At 40.4% G+C, this 26,590-nt stretch overlaps 1 protein-coding gene across 1 annotated transcript in view; it reads left to right on the forward strand.

The window, feature by feature from the left end:
- The window catches only part of DIAPH1 (diaphanous related formin 1), a 158,373-nt gene that overhangs the window by 36,341 nt on the left and 95,442 nt on the right, over positions 1–26,590 (forward strand). The window contains 9 exon segments of the mRNA XM_087930558.1: positions 1,836–1,937; positions 5,869–5,999; positions 6,550–6,636; positions 8,393–8,456; positions 13,589–13,728; positions 15,815–15,923; positions 19,893–20,003; positions 21,925–22,043; positions 23,579–23,695. Of these exon segments, the coding sequence (XP_087786684.1) occupies positions 1,836–1,937; positions 5,869–5,999; positions 6,550–6,636; positions 8,393–8,456; positions 13,589–13,728; positions 15,815–15,923; positions 19,893–20,003; positions 21,925–22,043; positions 23,579–23,695 (980 nt within the window).

Raw genomic sequence — 26,590 nt, forward strand, 5'->3', positions numbered from 1 at the left:
ACAAGTTGTCCTCACTTAATGGCCGGTGGTTTAGCAAGTGTTCTAATTTATGACTGGCTTCCCCAGAGCTACTTGACCTGTTTTTAGAGTTTTGATCAGGGGTCTATATCCCATCCCTACCTGTGTGTGAGAGAGAGAGAGGGAGAGAGAGAGATTGGATTAGATCTCTCTCTCTCTCTCTCTCCCCCACCAACGCCAGAAAGCCACTGTCAGTCAAAATTCATATTAGTGGTCTCCGGGATTTAAAAATATGAGTTTTGTGGTCACTGAGGTCCAAAAGTTTGGTGACCCTTGATTGAAAGGGGTGAGCCTGAGAGAGGGAAAGAGAGAGAGAAGAGAAAGAGAAAGAGAGGAAGAAAAGAAAGAGAGAGAGAAAAGGGAAAGAAAGGAAAAGGGACAGACAAAGAGGGGGGATGGAAGGAAGGGACAGAAAGAAAAAGAAATAAAGGAGGGAGGGAGGAGAAAGATAATGAGATATCTACTCTAGTCCAATCACCTGCTCCAGCAGTGTTAGAAGGGAGTGTGTGTGTGTGTGTGTGTGTTCTTGTAATTTACCAGTACATTTTAGTTTTGCTTTCTTCAGAATTGGCACTGTTAATACATTGGGGAAAAGTAATTTTTAGGGTGGAGATCTGGTCCAATGGATCCTGTTTAAAGCCTCAACAAAATGTGAGTTTCCTGATAGTCTTGACCATGTTTCGTCCACAAAACCTTTAAAAGAAGCCAAAGAGTTTTCAATGTGCTGGCAAAGATGTTTCAATGTGGAAAAGGGCCTCAGTTTAAACTAGCCCTCATTCAATCTGATGCATCAGGTCTCTCTCTCTCTTTCTCTCTCTCTCCCTCCCTCCCTCCTTCCCTCCCTCCCAGACTGGCTTTGCTCTACTTTCCTGATGTGCCTGCACAGCAGGTGCTTCGAACCTGGATGAATGGATGGAGAGGGGGAGAGAGAGAGAGAGGGAGGCAGGCAGGCAGGCAGGCAAGACTGACAGACAGACAGATAGATTGATAGGTAGATAGATAGGTACATAGGGAGGTAGGGAGACAGAAAGACAGACAGGTAGATAGATAGGAAGGCAGGCAGGCAAACAGACAGACCTTTTGGATGGATGGATGGACGGGTGGACGGACAGACAGACAGACAAAATGCAACAGCGGCGGCACTTTGGGGTGGCGGTGGCTTTTCCCAATGTGCTGCCGCATTGGAGGTGCTGGCTCCGGAGCGGTGCTACAGTCAGTGGGTGAACCTGCAGGGCCGGCTGGTGCCTTGAACGCCCCCTGCCTCCTCTTGGTGCCCCTGTGCCGGCCCCCTTGGGGATGCTCAGAGGTGGCAGCGGGCGGCGCGTTGAACGTGGCCGCGGTGGTACATAACGTGCCACCGCTTCCACATTGGAGGCACCGGCTCCGGAGCAATACTACAGTCAATGGGTGAACCTGCAGGGCCGGCGCCTCGAATGTCCCCCTGCCACTTCTTAGCATCCCCAAGGGGGCCAGCAGAGGGGCGCTAAGAGGCGGCAGGAGGCGGCATGTCAAATGCGGCCACGGCAGCACATAACGTGCCACTGCTTCCACATTGGAGCGGTGCTACAGTCAATGAGTGAACCTGCAGGGCCAGACCCTCGAACGTCCCCCTGCTGCCTCTTAGCGCCCCCCTACCGGCCCCTTTGCCTCTTAACACCCCCCTAAGGCATCCCACCGCCCCCCAGGGGGCAGTACTGCCCACTTTGGGAACCACTAGTTTATAGAATCCTGCAATGTACCTGTGGACAGACTTGATGATCTCCCACATACCTCCCAACTTGATAATTCTATGACTATTTTTATGCTTTTTTTGCTAGGTGGATATGAATCTAAATGAGGAAAAGCAGCAGCCTCTAAGGGAGAAAGACATTAGCATCAAAAGAGAAATGGTGTCTCAGTACCTGCATACTTCCAAAGCTGTGAGTTCTTGAGTTGTGGAGTGGTCAAATGTATAAAATACTTCTAGGGCTTACTTGATTTATGTTACAGGATAAGTGTCAGCTATCTGAAAATTACATGTAAGAGGTAACTGTCAAGATTAACTGGAAATCGGGCATCTATCCTTGTCTATACTCTCCGATACTGTTCTCTGATTGTAGAGCACAGTATTTAATGTGATCGCTTATTGACTGGCTTCTCTAAATAAAGGAAGAGCTGAAGATTTTTTAATGGCTTCAGACTATAACATGGAACAAACTCAAGTCATTAGTTGAGCTTAATGCTTGTTCAGTATAGTTACTTTAGTCACTTTACAGTTTGAACATTATTTAACTGCTGTGACTCTAAAAGTAAATGGAAGGTTGCAGTATCTTATAGCTGTTTAAGAAGCAGGGAATCAGAATATGGCACTTTATTTAAAAAAAAACTTGACTGTTAAATTGTGTCATAATAAATAAGGTTCAGCCTGGGCAGTATTTGTCTGGTATTGAACTAAAAGTCCTAACATCCCTCACCGTGCTTCTGAGAGATCTGAGAAAGCAACTCACTATCAGATGTACTCAAATAGACCTAATGATTGCCCAAAAGTTATTGTTGAAGCCACAAGTTTTCCATTGTCCATTTTCATCTCTGGGATTATCCCCACTGATAGTCCCAGATGCCACCAATAACTAGTACATCCAGTACTGTTGCCAGTTTTTATTGGACTATATGACCATGTATAAGAGAAATGCGTTCCTTCATAGGTGGTTGAGGGATCTCTTCTATATTTTTTCCTGATTTCTTTGATCAGTAGAACTCCTGATAAGATTTCTTACAACTCAGGACAATTTCTCTCTTTAATATCGTAATATATAATTTTGTAGGTTTTTTCCAACCTACGGTCTAGAAATGTTGGTTGAGGTTATGGAATCAAGGTATCAAAATTAATTACATTCTAGAGACTTTTGATTCTGGATTGGTTAGTTTCTAAGCCATTGGGATCCATGCCTCTTACTACTTCATAGTTCTTTTCTATGCTAGCTGCTTTTTTATGGAAGCTCTATTAATAAATCTTTGGGCAATCTTGAAGAGTCATAAAGGAATATTAATTTTAGTGTTTTTTAAAATCATTCTATTGGTGAAATATACTGTAACTAACCCAAATAAACAATACCGCACTGATATGATATTAAAGCATGCATTAAACTGATTAAAGATAAACTTATTAAAGATAATCAAGCAGCACATTTGTGAGCAGGAAATAAAAAGCAAGATTACTAGAAGCCTGCATGGATTTTTTAAAAACAGCATACCAAACAAACCTTATTGCCTTCTTTGACTAGGTGATTAAATAAGTGGATAAGGGGAATGCTATGGATGTAGTTTACTTAGACTTCAGTAAGGCATTTGATAAAGTAGTCTACAGCCTACTTGATAAGATAGAACAATGTGGAATAGACAGTACCACCAACAAATGGATTCCAGTGAAACTACATCCACATGGAGGAAAGCATGCAGTGGATACCTCAAGGTTCTGTCTTGGGGGCAATAATCTTCAACATCTTCATAAATGATCTAGATGAGAGGATAGAAGGGAAAGTCATCAACTTTGCATATGACAAGCTGAGGGGAACAGCTAACACTTTAGGAGATGAGATTCAAAATTCAGAGAGATCTTGACAGACTTGAACACTGGGCCTTATCTAATGAAACTCACTTTAGTGATGAGAAAAGTAAGGTCCAACACACAGACAAGAAAAACTAAATGTACAGTTAGTAGTAACATAGTAACTGAGAGAGATCTAGGTAAGGGATGGGCTTCAAAAAATTTAGCAACCTGTTCTCTGCCCAGTTGCTGGGTAGGTGTGGCTATGGTGGGCATGGCCTAGTTGGCCTCCAGTACCATGGCAGGGAGGAGTATTTTTGCCTTCCCTGGGCTCCAGAGGCTTTCTTCGAGCCTCCAGGAGGGAGAAAATGGCCTCCCCAGACTCTGGAGATCCATTTTCAGCCTTCCTGAACTTCTGGGAGGCCTGTTTTTTGCCCTCCCCAGGTTCTGGAGACTTTTCTCAAGCCTCTGGGAGGGCAAAAACTGCCTCCCCTGGCTCCAGAGGCTCTCCAGAGGTTGTAAACAGGCCCCTTCCCAGCCTTTTGGAGCCTCCAGAAGGCCCATTTTCCTCCTTCCCAGGCTCTGGAGGCTTTCTTGACCCTCTGGGAGGCCCATTTCCCCTCCAGGCTCCGGAGGCTCTTCCAGAGCCTTCAGGAGGCCCATTTTTTGCTCTCCCCAAGCTTTCGTGTGAGCCCTACACTTACCTGGGATCCAAAACGTGGACTCCTGGGAGGGGTGGGGTGGGGTGGGCAAGGCCAGCCAGTCATTGCAACTACCAGTTTGCTGAACCAGATGTAAAATTAACATTTAGTTCGCCAAAACCAGTGTGAACTGGTAGCAGCCCACCCCTGATTTAGGTGTCCTGGTACAGGGGTCACCAACCTTTTGGACCTCAGGGACCACCAAACTCATAATTTTAAATCCCGTGGACCAGAGACCCTGAGAAAATCCGCCCAAAAGTCTGCAGGAAAATTTCCCACCCTGTTTTCCTACTGATTGATCATTCTTTATTTGGGATCGCAGGATACCATCTCCAGCTTTTTGGGTGGGGGGGAAGAGAGAGAGAGAAATATTTTTGTCTTCATGCAAGGAAAGCAGCAGAAGCAGCAGAAGTCCTTCTTTTTCTCCCCCCCAAACTCTGCCAGAAATGAGTCTTTGTGAGACTTGTTGTGCCGGTGCAGCGCCTTGGAGCAGGATGTCTTGCAGGGTCTTAAAGACTCATTTCTGGCAGAGTTTGGGGGAGAGAAAGAAAGACTTTTGCTGCTTTCCTTGTGTGCAGCCAAAAGTAGAAGAAGAAAGAAGTGGAAAGAAGCAGCCCGGTGGCCAGGCAAGGTGCGTGGGGCAAGTTCCCCCCCTCCGCCCTTTCCCCCCTCCCCTCATTACCTCATGTTGTTCGCAATGCAAGCCTTGTGTTCCCGTGGGCCATCTGGGCAGTGCAGCCTTGTGTTCCCACGCAGCTTGGATTAATTGCTTTGTGGGGTGCTTTGGTGGGGGACCTTTCTCTGCGAACCACCAAAATTTTCTCGCAGACCACCAGTAGTTCCCGGCCCACTGGTTGGCAACCACTGTCTTAGTAGACTACCACTTAAGAAGGAGCTAGCAGTGTGCTGCAGCTGTCAAAAAAGCCAACATAGTTTTAGGATGCATCAACAGAAGGATAGCATCAAGATCAAGTAAAGTAGTAGTACCACCTCATACTGCATTGTTAGGGCCAAACTTGGAATATTATGTCCAGTACTGGTCATCATGATACAAAAAAGATGTTAAGATCCTAGAAAGAATGCCGAGAAGAGCAATAAAGATTACAGGTAATCCCTGGGTTATGAGTGTTCCCTTAGCGAATGTTTGAAGTTACGCAATAAGCATATTAAACAGTAATAACTGATCCCACATCCCTGAAATTAATTCCAGACTGGTATTTTTACAAGAAATCGGAGAACAAATTTCTATTGTGAACTGTAATTATAAAGTAAACATGCAATGTATTGCCAATTATATTCTGATATACGGTATTTTTGAAATAAAGTATAGTGGAATAAATAATAAAACTTTAGGATGGAGAAAATAGTATAAAGTCAGTATTCAAATACTGAATAATAAGTAGCCTTAAATTATAGCAAATAGAAAAGGAATATAATTCTGGAATGTAATTGGATATAGTTTAAGAATATCCAATTGAACCATTTTTAAAAGCTGAAAACTTTGTTGTATTCATCTGTTGAGTGTTAGAGAAAAAATCAATTCAAGAGTTTATTCTGTGCTATTGAGACATATTTAATTTAGAAAGAATGGATATACATTTATCATTATTTTTTTGTTTGTAGGGCATGAGTCAAAAGGAGAGCTCGAAATCTCCTATTATGTATATTCAGGAACTAAAATCTGGTGTTAAAGATGCACAGCTCCTTGGATGTTTGGAGTCTCTACGTGTGTCACTCAATAACAATCCTGTCAGGTAATGGTTTAGATAGAATTTTGTTGATTGCTAAATACTGCAATATTTAAAATTCGTGGGCATCATGCATGTCTGGAGACAGATGTACAGCTAGTCCTTGATTTACAACTGTTCATTTAATGGCTGAAGTTATGATGGCATCAGAAAAAGTGACTTATGACCTGTACTCACACTTATGATGGTTGCACCTCTCCCACAGTCACATGATCACATCTTATCCAGCTACTGGGTGCAGCACTCTGGTTATGTGATTGTGATTTGCGATCCTTTTTGCCAATTTCTGGCATAAAAACACCCATTGGAGAAGCTGGATTCACTTAACAACTGCATGATTTAATTAATGATTATGGTGATTTGATTAATGACCACCATAAAAATGTTAATCAGGTCCAAATCGACCTATGACCACAGCAGTTTACAATGGAAATTCCAGTCCCAATTGTGGTTGTAAGTCGAAGACTACCTTTATGCAATTGCCAGTGTAATGAGAAAATGAAGTGGTAATTATTTTATTTAGGTAACAATGTGTTTTATTCTGCAACAATTGCAGCTGGGTGCAAAATTTTGGAGCTGAAGGTCTGAATTGCTTGCTGGACATATTGAAAGGACTTCATGATGAAAAGGACGAGTTTTCTGGGTAAGAAGCACTTGAGTTAAAATAGTTTAACTTGAGGTAAAATGATGATAAAATTTATCCATATATATTTGTATATTATAGATTTGTGTACAGTGGAACCTTGGGTCATGAACGCTCCTGTTCATGACCAAATCTAGTGGCAAACAAAAAATCCACCCAATTTTTGAATTGGGTCACGATTCAAAAATCGGGTGGTGAACAAAATCACCACCTTTCTGTGCTGATTTCCCCTTTGCTGCCATTTTTTTTTGACTGTGCACATGTGCAGTCGGTTGTGCTTCCGGACATGACCAAATGGATTACAGTCGTGACCCGAGGCTCCACTATATATGATGTATATATAATAAACTTAGTATAATATAGATAGAATATGCTTAATTCACAATCCCTCTAGATGGAATGCTTGCACGCATGCAGCTAGAGAAATTTGTGTATATATACACACATATTGTGCCTCATTTGTGTATACATGTGTGTATATATTATATGGATTGCAATTACCATTCTGATCCAGTGATGGTTGGTAGATAGATTTTTGTTATTGTAAGGATTGCTTCTTCTATCTTAAGAAAGTGAAGACTCTTGAAATGAAGTATTTCAAAAGGAACCTTTTATTAAGCAGAAGTGAAAGCAAGTCATTCAAAGCAATGTCTGAATACCCTTAGGCAAGACAAGTAGAATTAAAGCAGTAGAGACCCCTCCCTTTAGCCAGCCAATCCACACGTGTGAAGATGTTATTGTATTGGCTGCTCTGAGAAACAGATAAGCATACATTCCCATGGCCATCTTCCACTGGGTATTAAAGTGAAACAACCCACATGGTCCTCCCTCCTGTACATTCCCCAAGAGGTGAGAAAATCTCAGGGCACTTTGGTGACAGGATACAAGTTATAAAATACCAGTTGTCACAGGCAATACTAATGAATCAAATCCAAGCCCCCGCTTCTCCCAGTTGAATGGCAGTATCGCTTTTAGGGATCTGACATTTTTTGACTTCTTAGTGAGGGCTGAGAGGATGTTATTGGCGCAGAATCACCAAGTGAGTTTCTGTTCCTAAAGGAACCTGAGAACCTGAGTCTCCATAACTAGTCCAGGATTGGTTTTCATACACTGGCTTTCTTAAGTAGGTAGGTAGATAGGTTGGAAGATTGGAAGGTTGAATGAATATAGCTTTTATTTGCTTGCTGGAAACATGTTTTAATTGTGTGTTCTATTTGGGTATACAAAGATTAAAGGAAAACTAAGGACAGTTGGATAGGATAAGGATAAATTGAATATATGGATCCATAAGATTGGATATTTTATTCATTTTTATTTTATTTTATTTGGTTTGTCAATTGCTTACAATTATCATAGGTATAAGTAAAAACATAGTTATGAATACACGGATACATATAAGAAAAATAAAAGAAACAATAGGACAGGGACGGTAGGCACGTTGGTGCGTTTATGCACGGCCCCTATAATAATGGAATATAATATATTCCATATATAATATATATAATAGAATATAGAATATAGAATATAATATATATAATATATAATATAATGGAATTTGTCTTGTGGATAGTATTCTTATCCTGTCATATTTTCCCCTGACGACTCTACTGAATTTTGATATAGTTGGGAGCATTTTGCTATAATTTTTTATGGTGTTGCATGTCTTTAACGTTCTGGGATGGAAATCTAACATGTATAAATAGATAATTCTGTGTGTAGGATTAATATTTCAGTTTTGTTTCCCTCTTTTTTCTAGGTCATATGACTTCAGGATTGAACATGAAATTATTAGATGCTTAAAAGCTTTTATGAACAACAAAGTAAGTCCCCTATTTTCTCCATTTAGAAACTTGTGGATATAATTTCTTATATTTAATATATAATGTTAAATTATTAGAAAGCAAAAAGTACAAATGGGCAGGAATTTAAGTCTGTTCTTTTTCAGAAGTATTAGTCCTGCTTTAGACAGAGCAGCTAACTGGAACCTTGGGCCAGTCACTTTCTCTCAGCCCTAAAAAGGAAGCAGTGTCTAACCACTTCTGAAAATTCTTGATTCACAAGGACTTTATTCCAGCTGAACAACTGTGGATATTAAGATCTTGAAGAATGGCATTGTGAAAAGAAGTTTACTCATGCAAATGTCTGTCTACAATTTTGCATATTTATAAAATATAGAGAAAAAGCTGCCAATACATGAAACTCTTTACCTCAGAAAGCATGCTCTGATTTGTATTTTCAGGCTGTGAATACTTAAAACCAGGGTTAACAGCCACCTGAAATATAAATATTTAAAACATTGAAACAGAAAATATAATTCAAGTAGAAACAAAAAATCCTGAAAGGTAATCTGAATGAAAATTACAACTAATGTTATTTTCTATAATACTGCTAAGACTTAATTCTAAATTTAGAATTGTACATAAGAAATTGTGAAAAGATAAATAAAGAGACAAGGATAAATTTTAGGATTATGGGAGTCTAAAATGAGATGAAGATAACTCTAAGTTAAGAAGAAAAATCATAGTGGAAAGATTAGGTTACATTAAAAAGGAATATATTTACTGAAAGAAAGTAGAAAAATAAAATAAGTTTCTCAAAGCAAAAGAAATCAGGAACAAAATATTACACATTGGGTATCATCATAGAAAATGATGCTCTAAATTTACAAGCAAGAATCATAATAAAACAAGAATGGGTGAGATAATGACTTCAGACTTTAACACTATCTAAATATGTTAAAGACATTTACAAGTCAACAAAATTAATTGTGGCTACATATACACAAAAATCCTTGACCTCCTTGATCTTTTGTCCTAGTTTATTCAAACAATTTCACTGCAGATAAAGCATTCCTAAACAGAATGTTGGTAGGAAAACACTCAAAAAATGAGAAGAGTCTAATCAGTTTTTCTGTGAGAGTTATTTGTGAGGAGATTATTAATGATTATGTGAAGTAATATGAACATCGAAAAAATACTATTGAGAACTGAGAAAAGGAACATTTAGGCATAAAAAAACCCAAAATAGGAACGAATGCTGAGTGAACTGTAAAGTAAATATATTTGAGAGGAACAGAAAGAATAAAATCAATTGTGCAAATAGTGGTACGATAATGGAGTTTAAAGTATGAAATTATGTGAAAAAGAGAATGTTGTAGCATTCTGTCTTTAGGAAAAGTTCTACCAAGGATATACTTGGTCAGATTTTTGACCATTTATCAAATGGTCATATTTACAAATTTACTTGTGAATAGTAAAATTAAGGGAATAAACTATATAATTTGTAATAGTTTATTCCCTTAAATTTACTATTCACAAGTAGATTTTTATATTAAACTTCAAACTCATTTTGTTTATTGCATCAATTAATTTGTATATGTTTCACTCCAAGTCAAGTATATGGCATTATCTATATCCTACAAAACTCTAGATTTAAAACTTTAAAACACTGATTCCTGTAATCCTTAACTGGGTACTATAGGGCAAAAGTTTTTAAGTGAAGGTACATTAAATAGGCTATCTTGCAATATGTGTCTGAAATCCATGACTCCCATGGAATTGAAATTTGGCAAATTTTATATAAAATATAAACATTGTCATGTTAAATATAAACATTATCATAAATCAATCTACAGCAACACAAAACATCAGATTATTTCCTCTGATATTTGACAGTGCTATACAGTTCAACATTGGATATCATCTAGGCCAGGGATGTCAAACTCAATTTCATGGAGGGCCACATCCAGAGGTGGGATTCAACCAGTTCGGACTGGTTCAGGCGAATCACACGACTGACTGGCCCTCCTGCCATGGCCCACCCTATCTTGCCCATCTTCGCCTTGGGTCGGAGGATGCGCCAGTCCCTGGCTCTGACCTTCCCCAGGGCCTCTGCCCGCATGCCGCCCATTTGCCCTTCGCCTGAGGTTGGTGTACGTGCCAGTTCCTGCCTTTCTAAAGGGACACCTCCCTCCACCGCCCCACTTATTCCCACAAGTTTCCATTGCGGTCTCACTCTTTGCTGAATCCGCTTGCTTGCCTCCACCCCATTTCACCTCCTTCAGAGGCCCCTTATTCACTCTCCCCACTTCTTCCCCCACGACTGCCTCTTTCTTTGTCCTGCGACCTTACCTTCTTCCTGCAACTACTAGTAGAGGGGAAGGCAAGCCAGGGCTGAGCCATTGCCGCTCATCTCCCTGCCAACCCGCATCTCACCCCCCCATCCAGATTCTCCACAGTTGCTGGGGCTCGCCTGCCAACGGGCAGGGGAGCAACCAGGGAGCATGAGGCTACACCGCCCACATCGCCCCTCTGCCAGCCACACCTCCGTCACCCACCCACCGTCCCGAGCACTTCGGATGAGTGTGGGCTGCTGCTGTGAGAATGGTACGAACCCCATGATTTGGAAGGTAAGGCTAAGGGCGGGGAAGGAAGATCCGCTCTGGGCTTGCTACGTTCAGCCAAAGGGCTGCCTCGGTTTGGGGGAATGAGACATGATGAGACTTGGCTGCCTTTCAGGCTGTCCAGCTTTGGGACTTCCGAGTGGGAGGCATGAGAGAAAATTTCTCCCCCGAGGGCTGTCTGCTTGCCCATTCACTGACTGGGCTGGCCTGCAAGAAGCAGTTTCCTCCGAGTTCAACTTCTGCCTTGACAAAATGTTGTGGTCTGCTGGAAGCCTGTGGAGCTGGCAGCAGATTCAGACAGTTGGGAGGAACATGGGCCAGTCCTGGAGTATGGGGAGGGCTCGGACGAGGGATCTGCATCCGACACAGAGATGGGGCCAAGGCCATCTGAGAGTTATATGCTGACTCTGGAGCCTCCAGAATCTGACATCAGCAAGGCAGAGGAACAGGGGGAGCCTGTTCCCAGTGTGCACTTGCGCAGAGCTGCCATGAGGCAAGAACAGTTAAGACAAAAGGGGCAACTTGGGAATAAGGCTTGGAGATGATTGGCCCCTCCCATAAGATATACAGGAGGAGCAAAGGGACATGAGCCTTTGCAGGAAGCAACTTCGTTTGTTCTGGTCAGTTTAAACTCTGAAGCTCCATGTTGACTTTGTGCTCCATTTGGCCTTGTACAGCTAATTGGCAATTTAATCGTTGGCAGCATTTCAAGGAAGATAAAGGTGGGTGCTTGTCCCGAAAGACTGCGGCAGACTTCTGTTGGACTCTTCATAAACTGTTTGGGACTCATTACAGGCTGTGAATGCATATAATTCACAGCCATTGAAATAATACAAAAAAGGGTTTTTGGGAACAGCGTGTGATTGTTACTGTTTCAGGAAGCCTTGGTCAGAACACAAATCTCTGGAGAGCAAGAAGAGGCTGCAGGGGAATAGTACTCCCTGGTCCTGCATGAAAGAGGCTGCCCCTTCTCGAAAGTGAATCCCTATTTCCGGTTATGAGTGGTAAGGATGCTAGCTTGTTGGGGCAGCCTTCCCTCATGCTGCTCCCCCACCATCCTCTCCCTCCAGAGATCTTTCAAGGCAGGAGCTGGACTCAGAGGAAACTGCTTTCTGCAAACTTTCACTGCATCAGCATTGTGGTTGCCCTCAAAGGCCCAGTTGCATGTAGGACTATTGTATCATATTAATTCAGTAGTGTATTAACATAGGCTGAACAGTATTAACATTTCAAAAATGAACAGATATTTCAAATCTGCAAAAACAAATTTAAAACAAAGAAGAAACATAATCAGGGGTGCTTAGATCTGGCCCGTGGGCCCGGCCTGGAAACAGCAGAGGACCAGCCCATGGTACCTCTGCCAGAAAAAATGGAGCTTGGGGGGCATGAAATGTTTCTCTTTTGCATTTGAGCATGCAAGAAGGGACAGGAAAGGAAGAAGGAAAAGAGGAAATACAAAGAAAAAGAAGGAAAGAGAGGGAGGGAGGGAGGAAGATTATAATGAGAGTGAGGGAAGGTTTCAGGGAAATCCTGTCTTAGCACTTGGCCACCACAGGTGCCCCCAACATGAATCTTGTGTCACACCTACCCTGGCCATGCCCACCCCCGGTCACACCCACACCCACCCTCCAAAGTAAAACAACCTTCAGGCAGCCCTCAATGAAATTGAGTTTGACACCGCTGCGAGTAATCAACTTACAACAGTTGATTTAGTAACTGTTCAACGTTATAACAGCACGGAAAAAAGTGGCTTATGATTGCTTTTCACACAGCCATTGTTGCATCTCATGGTCACATAATCAAAATTCAGGTGCTTAGCAACTAACTAATAGTTATGATGGTTCCAGTGTCCCAGGGTCATGTGATTATCTTCTGACAAGTAAAGTCAATGGGGAAGTCAGAGTGAGTCACTTAACAGTCGTGTTAATAACTTAACTGCAGTGATTCACTTGACAACTGAGTCAAGAAAGGTTGTAAAATGGACAATATTCACTTAACAGATTTGGGGTGGGGGGCTGAATCATGTTTGTACTGTAAGTCAAGGACTATTAACTTTAACCATTAGCAGGTAGTGATGCATCAGGCATTTATGATGTAAGCTCTAGTTTTCTTATTTACACATAGTTGGAATAAATCAACCTGACATCAGATCTATCCATTACCAATGTAAGACAACTTCATATACAGTGTTTGCTGGAATTCTTTTATATTGGTTTCCTAATTTTTCTACAGCAATTTGATTTATCGAAAGTGTCTAGATTGTTGTACTTATATTTCCATTTTCCACTCTTCATTTTCCCTGCCTCTTCTTCAGTTAATTGCTTGGCAGACTGAAAAACATTTTGAATACACAGTTGAGTAAAAGTGCCCTTAAATTCTTCTCGAAATTAGCTTCAAAAGTTCTTTCTTAGAACATACTCCCTTTCTCTTGTTTTCTGAACATATAATGTAATGTTTTTGTGAGACTAGCACCATTTTGTGCCATGGGTATTATTTCTGCCTATAATCTTAAGTTATTCACCCAAGGGTGTATTGATTTTTACTTTTTAGTTTGGAATTAAGACAATGCTTGAAACAGATGATGGGATTCTACTTTTGGCAAAAGCAGTGGATCCTAAAGTCCCTACAATGATGATTGACGCTATCAAGCTACTCTCTGCTCTCTGCATTTTGCCTCAGCCTGTGGATATGTATGTGACAATGAGTAGTTTATCTTTTGGTTTAGTTGTATGCTGTAGAAGAATGGGTCAGTTTACTAATTTATACTTTTGATAAAATATGTTAAAATATGGTTTCTTTATCAATTATGCCTCTTAATAAGCACATAATTGGTGTAATAGATGAGTTCTGAAAATATCCCAAGGGAAAAAAAGTTGAAGCAACATGCTCTTCCTTCTCTTCCTGAAGCCATTAACCTTATCCCATGTTACTTAAGGAAGTTTTATACCTATAGCTTTTCAGAGCATAATGAAGGTTATGGCAAGAGGTGAAAAAACAGCAAAGCTAGTTTCACAAATTTACTTCTGTTTATATATCTTAAGACACAATCCAAAGCATTTGTTCTTCCTAACTTTTACTTGTTATGATTGAATAGTTAATTCAAGTAAAAAAAAATTGTAACAGCAATTAGATTCCTCTCCATCACTTTTGCACGATTTTGTTCAAAATATTTTGATATATGAACAGAAATAAAATAGGTATCTGTATTTAGGAAGGGAATATTTTCCCTCTTCAAGAAAATAAAACTGAAAAATGTAATAATGAGAGACAGAAATGATGTGTGTATTACAAGGGTTCAAAGAGATTTCACATGTTTTCAGTTAATTATTACCCCCCAAAGGTAATAATTTGTTAATTGAACCTTTCGTAATGAAGAAATTAAAGTTTAATTATTTATTTAAACATTTAATGAAAATATATTTTCATATAGGGAAGTATTCAGTGAGGTACCTCAGGGTTCTGTCTTGGGCCCAGTACTCTTCAACATCTTCATAAATGATCTAGACAAGGGATAGAAAAGGAACTCATCAGATTTGCTGGAAAGAATTGCTAATACTTTGGAAGATAGGCTCAAGATTTAGAAGGATCTTAATACGCTTTAGCCCTTAGGTCAATCCAACCATTCACTCATTTATGAGAAAAGTAAGAAAAACCAAATGCATAGGTATAGAATAGGCAGTATCTGACTCAACAATAGTAACTGTGATAAGGTTCTATGCATCCTATGGACAACCACTTAAATATGAGCCAGCAATGTTTTGGCAGGATAGCATCAACATCACAAGAAATTTTAATACTGTTTTATACTAGTAAGATCACATCTAGAATATTGGTACAGTTCTAACCATGATACAAAAAAGATGCTGAGACCATAGAAAATATGCAGTGAAGACAACAAGATAACAAGAAGTCTGGAGGCTAAACTGTATGAGGAATGGTTGAGGGATCTAGTCTATCAACAAGAAAGATGAGAGGAAACTTGATAGCTGTCTTCCAAGTACTTGAAGGGCTCACTTATTTTCCAAAACCGAGGACAAAAAGTAATGGCTGGAAGTTGTTAAAGAGAGATCCAATTTAAAAGCAAGGAGAAATTTTCTGACAAGAGCAATGAGTCAGTCAAATAGCTTGCCTCCAGTAGTTGTGGGTGCTCCATCATGAGAGTTTCAAAAATAGACAGGACAACCACTTGACCAGGATGCCGTAAGCTTTCTTGACTTGGGCAGTGGTTTGAACTAAAAGATCTCTGAAGTCCCTATCTTTCTACATTCTAGGACAGGGGTGTCAAACTTGCATCGCTACGGCATCAACGTGTGATGTACCGTGACTTTTTCCCCCTTCACTAAACTGGGCATGGGTATGCCCAGTGCATGATACATCCAGCCTGTGGACTGCAAGTTTGACAGTCCTGTTCTAGGAGGTACATTGCCTGCTGAAGGAACACAATAAAAAATCAATAAAACACTGGTAGTTGTGAGCAAACTTTGAATTTAATAAAGGTGATGACTTAATTATTTGTACCCTTTACAAAAACATCAAATACCAGATATAATCTGTGAGTATATCCCAGTTATACAATTGAGTCTAAATTTGATACATTCAAATTCAGAAGGATTTTATTGGCTTCCTAAATTTTAGTATGAGATCTTTAAAATTCCACATCAAACTAACACTGTTTTTTAAAAAAATGCAGACTTGGTATATAAAAGCTAGTTTTTATTTTCTCCTTTTTCTTCCTTTTTTATTTCTATTTTATGTGATTCCTTTATTTTTTGTTAGGCACGAGCAAGTTTTGGGAGCATTAACTGAACGTGCAGAAATGGATGAAGTAGAACGATTTAAGCCCATTGTGGATGGCCTGAAAAGTGGAACTTCGGTAGCATTAAAGGTAATAGGAGGAACTTGAAAAAAGAATATAACAGTCTATACTCTGATGCCTTTTGTTTTCTCTCTTATTTCACCATTACTGAGTACACTTGATTTCTCTGGATTTTTATCCTGAAATTCTTTTTGTATATCTTCAGAACCAGCCCAAGGTAGCAATCAGGCAATTTGATTAGAATGAATATAGGGCAGGGGTCGGCAACCTTAAACACTCCAAGAGCCATTTGGACCCGTTTCCCACAGAAAAGAAAACACTGGAAGCCACAAAACCCTTTTGACATCTAAAATGAAGATAACACTGCAATAAAACTTATTGAAATATTAGATTATTTGTGGAAAATATATAGTTTAATATAATTAATTGTTTAATGTATTCAAATTAAGTTACATTGGTATAAAATTTGTATGTAGAAAAAAATAAAGTATTGATTTAAGGAATACATAATCTACTGTTTTAAATGAAAAAAAAGTTTTATTGAATGAAAGGGAAATAAAGTATCTATGTTTTATAAATCAGAACCTATTTTATTCGGCCCTAACATAATTTAGCACTAACAGTTGTGATATTAAGCATTTTATTAAAAAACAACAGCCTCAATTGGTAGTTTTAAAAATTCCTTTCCTGTCATTTTATTAATAGTGAAAAGTGACTGGCCATTTTAAAAGTACTTTGTATTAGATTTTAAGACAGATATTTATGCGGCGTACCTACGGTTTTATTCAGCAGGAAAAGAAACAAACTTTTTCCTTCATAAAAACTGCATGCTGACATCGCTTCGTGTTATTCGTGTTTCTGTACAAATCCTTTGATAGAAATTAACGTACCTGCTGCTGGAGGGCGGCACAAGCAAGTACTGCTCAAGACACCCCAGGATTGAATGTACCATACAATAGAAGTTAGTGGAGCTCCTGAACTGTTTTGGAGCACGAGGAAAGTTCAGTTGTAAACGTGATGGGGTTTTTTTGGGGGAGGGAAGTTTCTTTTCGTTGTACAACAAGCCAGGCAGATTATTTTCCAGCATCTTCCCTAGTTCAGCACTAAAGTAAATTTGCAGCTTGGGAGCTTCCCGAAAAGGATTAAATGATAGGTCGCCTAACTCTTATTTTTGACCCCCCCCCCTCCAGTCCAGTTGGCCTTTGCCAAGGGAGTAAATCGGACAGATCGAAATCAATTCTGAATATTCAGTGTGAAAAGTCAGCTGGTTTCAAACACTCCCTCCCCTTCAAATCACTCCTCCCCTTCAAAGCCTCCCACCCCCATGCAGGAGTTAATCATAGATCCAATCTTATGGTAAATGTTTATTTAAAATTTACCCCACCTGATCATTTGACTCGTGGAATATCTATATTCTGTGTGTGTGTACGCACACGTGCACATGTTTCCAAGGCTCTCATAGACCTCCATCAGGCCACAGAAGCGAAACCAATTCTGCCTCTTCATGCACGTTCACATGCAACCACGAATGTGTCCATGTGGCCCTTTCACCTGAACACGTGGGATTGGAGGTCTGCACTGCCGGCCTACGAGCATCTCTGCAAGGAAAGGTTGGGCATCGCTTAAGAGTTTCCCCCAACAGAATATAAAGAATCAAATGGACTCAAATGGATAACGTGAACTGGCAATTTATGTTAACACAACTAAAAGAAATGGACTTTGGGGAGAGATTTATAAAGATGATTAAGGCAATATACTATAAACTAACTGCTAAGGTGATGGTAAATGGAGACATGACTGAAAAGGTTAATATTAAAAAGGATACAAGACAAGGATGTCCCTTGTTGCCATTGTTATTTGTATTGACACTAGAAGTATTAAATAGAAATATTAGACAAGATAAAAACAGAATGGAAATAAAAAAGGAAGAATTTAAATTATAGGCATTTGCAGATTATTTTGTTTTTATTGTAGAAGATCCACAAGAGATTGGACCTAAGTTAATAAAAAAAGAAGTAGCAGGATTGAAAATAGAGAAAAAACTAAGAATTTAGTGGAAAAATCACAGAAAACAAAAAAAAGAATTAATGGGAAGATTAGATATTCAGATCACTAAAAAAGTTAAGATATTTAGGGGTACAATTAACAAGATGTATAGCAATTAAGGAAGATAACTATTGTAAACATACAACAAATTTTGGGAATTTGGGGATTTGGGAAAATGGGAAAAATTGCAATTATAATTAACAGGAAGAATAGGTACAATTAAGATGAATGTATTGCCGAGATTATTGTACTTATTCCAAGTAATTCCAATAAAACGGGGGAAAAATATTTCGAGGATCTTAATAAAATAATTGTAAAATGTATTTGGTGGGGGAAAAAGCTAGAATTAACTTTAAAATGCTACAGAATAAAAGAACTAGAAGTGGTTTTGGTCTACCAAACTGGGAATTATATTATCAGGATATGATGTTAACATAGATGAAAGAGTGGATTGATCTGAGAAACGTAAAACTATTGACCTTGGAGGGACATAATCTGGGATGGCATGCCTTCTTATGGTATGGGAAAAGTAAGATACATAGTTACTTTCAAAGACATTATATAAGAAATGCTTTTTTGTTAGTATGGAAGAAAATTAGAGAACAGTGCTACTTGAAGATATCAGTCTGGCTTTTGACAATAGAAGCACTTATACATCTGAATATGATTGATATGGGAAATATTGTGAGATACAAAGACATTTTGAATGAGAAGGGTGAGCTCAAAACTAAGCAAGAATTGAATGAACAAGGGATCGAAATAGCCTGGTATTCACAACTGTAAATACAGTCGAAATATGAAAAAGATGTAAAAAGTTATATGGTATTTACAGAGAGCTGACAGAATTGGACAAGATCCTAACAGGAACTGATGAAAGCTTGATTAAAAAAACTGTATAACTACTTATTGGGTTTTAAATTGGAAGAAGAGCAAGTGAAGGAGACAATGATAGCATGGGCTAAAATTTTGGTTATACAATAGAATTAGATAAATGGCAGAAACTTTGGGATAGAAATTATAAATTAACAATGTCAACTGCATATAAAGAAAATTTGTTTCGTAAGATGTTTTACAGATGGCATTATGCAGCAGCATGGTTGGCAAGAATGTTCAGACATATTGTGTGTATTTGCAGTAATTTAAGAGTAGAGAATTAATACCAATGTAATGATTATGGCTGGAAATGTAATTGTTATTTCACAAAACATTTGTAACCAGACGACACACTGTTTAACGTATGATGGATTGTTTATATTAAAAATAAAAAATTAAAAAAATTAAAAAGAATTTTCCCTGACAGGAAGAGCAGCGGCGGGGGCATGGCCCCATAAAAGAATCGGGTTTGAAAGAGCCACATGCAGCTCCAGAGCCGCAGGTTGCCGGCCCCTGGTAAAGGGTAACAGGAAGATGGTTTGATTAGCTTAACAAACCCTAGAGGAGCATACTAACTATTCATTAATTATAAAGCATTTTGTAAGCATTGTGATTCTAAAATTCTACATTCTGGATTTGGGATAGAAAAGGAGGGAGAAGTCTTTTCAAGTTGCTCTAGGTGTATTATTCCAAGGTTACTCAATTCCCTGAATATATTTAAATATAGGGGCAAGAGACACCATGGGCAACAAGTATTAATGGATTATTTTTAAAGATAAGACTTTTGTTCTGGAGTAGACTTAGAATATGAGCTGGGTTGCCTTCAAATCATTGGTGTTTAATTGAAACATGTCCTTTTCATTTGATTTCTTTTGTTGTTTTAATCTATGAGATCTCAGAGTTTCAATTATCAGTGTTGATTCCTTCCTGATTTTCTTTTCAACACTATTTGTACTGCATACCTGAATTTCACTTTTAGGCTGCTTTGTTGTGATAAAATTTGGTAGAAAAATATTTTGTCTGGCAGTTTTTCATAGTTTTTCTAGCAAATTAGCTAGCTCATGATGAATGGGAGAAAAATTGTTGATCCAACATATATTTTTTCTTTGACTTTCTTAGGTAGCCTGTCTACAGTTAATCAATGCTCTAATCATCCCATCAGATGAGCTTGATTTCAGAGTACACATCCGCAGTGAATTAATGCGCTCTGGACTGCAGCATATTCTCAAGGTTAGAAATATATCTCCTTTTTATTATGATACCTTTGCTATATTGGGAGAGATAATATCTATCATTTTAAGACTCCATTTAAAGTGTAAATGATTTGATAGGGTTAATTATACTTCAACATTATTTGGGGAGTATAGGTAGTTCTTGATTGATGGGCATAATTAGCACTGGAATCTTGCGCATTGAGCAAAGTGGTCATTCAGCAAGACACCCATGAGACTGTCTTGCTCAACAAGTGCATTCCCAGCTCTCACAGTTTTAAGGTGAACAAAGTGAAAGCACTGTGCCTGTCAAAAGAGGGCAGGCAGTTCCCTCTGTGAACAAAAGAGAACTCCTATAGTGGAGTGTGGGAACAGAGCTTTGGGATTCTTATTTTCTTTCTCCAGCTCAATGAAGGAATTCCCCTCCCCATCTTGTACAGGAGGAAAGTCTTGTGCTGGAGAAATAGAGCTTCATTTCTGCAGCCCAGGGCAAGATTTCCTTTCCCTTTTGTGGCTTTGTTTCTGCAGCCTGGCAAAGGATTCCCTCCTCCTCACATGCATGAAAGGAAGGAAAAATCTTTTGGCAAGCAGCAGCAGCAGCTTGCAACCTTTCCTGCCAGCTTCCCCATTGTCTTTCTGAACTGGCATGACTGAATGGCTGCTAAACAATTGGTCATAAGTTGAGGGTTACCTGTGTTCTTTATAGCTGGCCATATTTCAAAAGAATTACAAGAAAAGAATTGCCTTATTTACAAGGGATTCTCAAAAGGAAGAATGGTACAGAACTAAAATAATAAGGAATGTGTAGTTATGCAAATTAAGTCATATCGGCGGTTGGAAATGTAATGGATTATTGAATGAAGATGAGAACTCTCCTGTTAGCCCTTTTCATAGAAGCCCTTACATACCTATCCCTTGTATGGAAAGGATGGAACGGTGCTAGGTATCCTCAGCTTCGCATTTTTTTTAAAATTAATTAAGATGTGTGAAATAGCATCTGTATACAGCTAGTCCTCAACATACAACCATTCAGATACTGTTTGAAGTTGCAACAAAACTGAAAAATGTTGCTTACAAATTGTCCTCACACTTATGACCATAGCAGTTTCACTATGGTCACATGACTAAAATTTGGTCGCTTGATGACTGGCACATGTTTACAATGGTTGCAGTATCCTGTGGTTATGTGATCACCTCCCCAGATGACTTACAACAAGTGAAGTCAATTGGGAAAGCTAGGTTGCTTAAAAGCTGTGCAATTTGTGTAAGAACATGGCAAAAATATTGTAAAATCAGGTGCTATTCACATAACAACTGCTTTGCTTAGAAGAAGAAATTCTCATCCCAATTGCAGTTATAAGATGGGGACTAACCTGTATATCATTTGTGCCTTTGAGCAATTTGTAACTTCCTATATATAAATAATAGCTTCTCTTATGTCATGGATATTTGGGCAGGGACATTGTCATAAGTTTTACGTTAATCAGCCTTAAGTAATTTCAACAAATTATTTATTTTTTGTCAAGCAAGTAAACAAGTAGAAGTATAAATATGGTTATGAATACATGAAATGGGTACGAATAAAAAAGAAACAATAGGACAGGGACGGTAGGCACGTTGGTGCGCTTATGCATGCCCCCTTCAGACCTCTTAGGAAGGGGATGAGGTCAATAGTAGACAGTCTAAGGTTAAAGTTTTTGGGGTCTGGGGAAGAAATCACAGAGTCAAGTAGAGTATTCCAGACATTGATCACTCTGTTGCTGAAGTTGTATTTCCTGCAATCAAGTTAGTTCTTTTATTGGGGGGAGCAGGGAGGGGAGAAAAGAAAGGGAAGAGAGAGAACAAAACAATATTTTACCAAATAATCTGAAATTTTCTTGGAATAAAAGAGGGCCGTGATATCTAGTGGACATCTTCTGAAGTGACAGTGTCCTTCACAGGAACTGCATGCTCAAGACAATGAGGAGCTGAAACTACAGCTGCAGGTATTTGAAGAATATGGTGAAGAAGATTCTGCAGAACTCAGAGGCCGCTTGGAAGACATTCGAATAGAAATGGAATATCCTTTTATTTCAAAATATATGACACATCCAATAACTCAGCATATAAGACAAAGATGATAAGGAATCTGGAGGATAAATCATACAATGAATGGTTGTGGGAACTAGATATGTCTAGTCTAACAATGAGAAGAATGAGGGTGATATGATAGCAATCTTCCAGTATTTGAGGGACTTTCAGAGAAGAGGAGGTCAACGTGTTCTCTAAAGCACCTGAGGGTAGGACAAAAAGTAATGGATGGAAGATCATTAAAGAGAGATCCAACCTAGAATTAAGTAGAAATTTCCTAACCGTGAGAACAATCAATGGAAGGTTTAGTCATTGATTTTTAAGAAAAGATTGTACAACCATTTGTCTGGAATATTACAGAGTCTCCTGCTCAAGCAGTGGGTGGACTTAAGACCTCCAAGGTCCCTTCCTTGTGACTGCTTGGAATAGTTAGTCCCTGAATTTAACAAGAGTTCTCAAGTGTGTGTGTGTGTGTGTGTGTGTGTGTGTGTGTGCGTGTGTACCCTAGAAAATCTTCCCTAAGGAAATATATTTTAAGTTTCCAGTAACAGAAAATGTGGCATAATCCGTGAAAGAATATGTGGAAACTCTAGTTATACTGAAGCAGAGCGAGATAGCTGAGTGATTACAAATCCTGAGTTCATCTCTGAGCTATTCCTCTCTCAGAGAGTAATAGTTTTGGAGCACTTTATAACTATAATATACCATATGTTTTGGACTATAAGACACATCCCTCCCCAAAAAAGTGGGTGGAAATATCTGTGTGTCTTATAGAGTGAATACAGACCTGGTTTTGGACTTCTGAACCTTCTGTGCATCCTGTTTTTGTCCTCTCTGGCATCCAGAAGCAATCTGCTGGCAAAAAATGCGCCTGCTTTTGGTTTCCAAAGGCTCCACACACCCCATTTTTTCTCTCCAGCATCCAGAAGCATTCTGCAGGCCAGAAATGAGCCTGCTTTCAGCCTCCAGAAGCCTTTGCGGGTCCCATTTTTGCCCTCCCCCAAAACAGGACCCGCAGAGGCCTCTGGAGGCCAAAAATGGGCATGTTTTTGGCCTGCAGAGTGCTTCTGGATGCTGGGAAGGGCAAAAACAGGAACTGCGGAGGCAAAAAACTTTTTTTCTTGTTTTCCTCCTATAAACCCAGATGTGTCTTATGGTACGGTGCATCTTATAGTCCAAAAAATACAGTAACCTTTCAGTAACAACAATTTTAAAGTGCATTTTCTTGCTTTTGTTTTCCTTATCCATTTTGTTTTCATTTTCTGATACACTTTTTTAAACTTTAAATTGAAGACTGCAACTATATTTTATGAACAGTAAGCCAGTGAGAACATTCTATTTGGAGTTTGATGTGTAAATGCTTTAAATTCAACATTCATTGGTAAAAGTTATTTATTAAATTTACATTAATTCCTTTACCACAAATACAGAAATCAGGTGGTAAGCTAAACTAGGTTTCTTTTATGAATTAGTGCTGTGCATCTATTTCTTTTGAATGGCTTTTGAATCCTTAATTTTGTTTACTGATTTCAACGAAATCTTTCAGATTCTCCTAAATACAGTAAAGGATTCTAAGGCAGAACAACATTTCCTCTCAATTTTGCAGCACTTCCTGCTAATCCGCAATGATTATGAGGCCAGGTAGAGAAGGAAACTATTTTTTAAATATTGTGAAAATATATTATGTGTGGATGTATATACTGTGTTTCCCCAAAACCAAAACCTACCCCGAAAATAAGCCCTAGCATGATTTTTCATGCTGTTTGCATTATAAGCCCTATCCTCAAAATAAGCTCTAATGCAGACTGTCATCAGTGGGGTGTGTGTGTGTTTGGGCATTGCCAGCACAGGCAGCAAGTTGCGTGGGAAAAGCAACTGCAGGCCACACAGTTCAGTCCCTCCAAGCAGCAGACAGAGGTGCATGTGTGTGTGTGGAGGCACGTGATCCGTTCCACTGTCTGTCTTTGCTTGCAGAATGTGCAGCAGAACTGGAGGACAAGATTGGATACAGGAGGTCAAGAGCACAGGGGCCGTGGCCCCTCCCATACCCTTTGAACCTGGCTTCCCTCCTTGGAGGGAGATGGAGGCTAGGCTAGGCTGAAGCAGAGAAGAAAGGGGGAGGAGAAGCCACACAGTTAAGGATGAGGCCTCTTAGGAGACACAGTGTACAAATGTAAAAGCCGCTCCTTCCAAGTCAGAAGCAGTGTCTGGACTGTCAGCGGGGCCACTTTGTCCTTTCCCCAGGAGTGTCTTGCCAGTGTCCCCTTGATGGCTCTCCCCCTCTCACCACATAGTTCCCAGGATGAGAGGGGGCAAGATAGGAGAGGGGAACAAAGGGAAAGAGCACCCAGATTCCCAGCACTTTGTTTTGATTTGCATGCCGTGTCTCCTGTGACACTTTGTGGAAAGGCGTGTGATCCCCTCATTCATAGCTGCTGAATGAGGGCTAGGCTGAAGCAGAAAAGAAAAGAGCAGTGGGAGAAGCTGAGGACAAGAGGCTCCCCTGCCTCTCTGTGAGACCTCTTGGGAGAAATGTAAAAGCCACTCCTTCTAAGTCAGCAGCAGCAACTGAATCAAAATGAAGCGCTGTGAGTCCGGGCACCCTTCCCGTGTATTGCCCCCTTTCGGAAAGTTTCATTGACGCTGGTGTTATTCAAATGACATCCTGACATATTTTGGAAGGGAGAAGGTGTAGTGCTGAGGTTTGCACGATGGCGGCAACAGACTGCAGGATTTATTTTTATCTCCCTCCAAAACATGCTAGGACAGCACCAGCAGCAGGCAGAGGCAGAGGGTGATCTGATCAAACCTGTATGTGTGTGTGTGAGAAAGAAAGATTGGATCCAACCTTGAATACCAGGGCTGGTGGTGGTATGCTGTCTTTCTCTCTCACACACAAAGAGGTTTGATTAGATCACTTTCTCATTCGTGCTCTTTCTTCTCCCTTCCTTCTTTCCACTACGCAGCTATTGCAGGTCCCTACTTTCTCGCTAGCCACATTGCCCTCACCATTCTGGAAATGGCAGCCCCCTTTTTTGCCTCTTCTCCAACTGGTGTTGTGTTTCTCCTTTGTATGGAAGAATGCTAAGCTCCCAGAAAACTAGGCCACCTGAGGCAAGGAAGGCCTAGCTCCCCTTCTCCTATGGTTCTGCAAAGCCCTTGAGGTTTTGCGTGAAGGAGCAGATCGCTTCTCTCAGGGTTGGCATCAGCACCCACTTCAGACAGCAAACTCTTGCTCTTTTTCTCCAGGGCCTTTGAAATTCCCCCCACCCTCACTTTTCTGCCTTAAAATCCAGAGCACACATATTTTCCTCCTGATCAGCTGAGGATACAATGGCTACTGTATGATTTAAATATATATACAAAGGAAGAACACAATGCTGGTTGGAGAACTGGCAGGAAAGGAGGCTGCCATTCCAGAACAGAGATGCGGGACAATGCAGGCCGATGAGAGTGGGGATCGGTGATTGCTGCGCCATGGAAGGAAGGAAGGAGGAGAGAGAGTGATCCAACCTCTGAGTGTGTGTGTGTGTGTGAGAGAGAGAGAGTGAGGGGGGGAGAGAGAGAAGGCACCTCCGCAGCTCTGGTATAACTCTCCAAGGTTGGATCAGATCTCTCTCTCACACAGAGGTTGGATTGGATCATTCTCATGGTCTCTTACTCTCTCTTACTGCGGCGGTGGTGGCAGTGGTGCTTTGGTGCCTGGCCAGCTGGGATGGCTCCACTTCTCGCTCAGCCATTTTCCCTCTTTCTTCTCTCCACTCCTCCTCCTTCCCTTGCTCTCTCCATTGCAATACAGCGCCCGGGATCCACTTTGACAGCAGCAGGTTTTGAGGGATGGTTTATCCCCATTGTAGCATGGTTGGGGAAAGCAGAAGGCAGTCCTGCCCATCAGACCAGCCTGGCAGGGGCGGGGTGGGAAAGTGAGATGAAAGTGTGGTGTTCCAGCTGTGGAAATTTGTTTGAAAGGGACAGCATTTCCTGCAATTCTCGTTAATGGGAGAGGCTGCACATTGTTTCTAAGCACACGCTTCCCACAATCTTCCAAGGTTTAATTACACAAAGGCAATTTGCTCTGGAAGGGAAGTGGGGGAAAAGTTTCTGTCAGGAGAGGTACCTCCCAGCAATTAAAACTTCAACGCCATACAGGTTGCCCTGTTTTGGGGGAGGATGGGGGGTTAGGCATTGTGGGTTAGGGTTAGGGGTGGGTGGCGGCGCTGCGGGGGATCTGAGGTAAGGCAGGTTGCATGTGTGGCAGCTCCACTCTCTCCCCACTTGCCTCGCTTCATCCTCCACTCCCTCCCCACCTTGCCTTGTGACCGCAGCACTAGCACGTCACTTGGCCTCCTGGGATGCTGCACTGATGCCGGAAGAAGTGGGCTAGCAGCCATATGGGCTCCTGCTGTACATGGTTGCTGGTGCTGCCACCACGAGGCAGTTATCGGGGCATGGGGCTACGGGGCCCTAAGGTAAGCCAGTGTGCGTGTCAGGTAGCTCCACCTCCCTGCTTCGCATCGGTGGCACTTAAAAGAAATA

Source organism: Pseudonaja textilis, chromosome 3 (assembly GCF_049901715.1).
Source record: "Pseudonaja textilis isolate UNSWEBS1 chromosome 3, rPseTex1.2, whole genome shotgun sequence".
In the NCBI taxonomy this organism is placed as follows: Eukaryota; Metazoa; Chordata; class Lepidosauria; order Squamata; family Elapidae; genus Pseudonaja; species Pseudonaja textilis.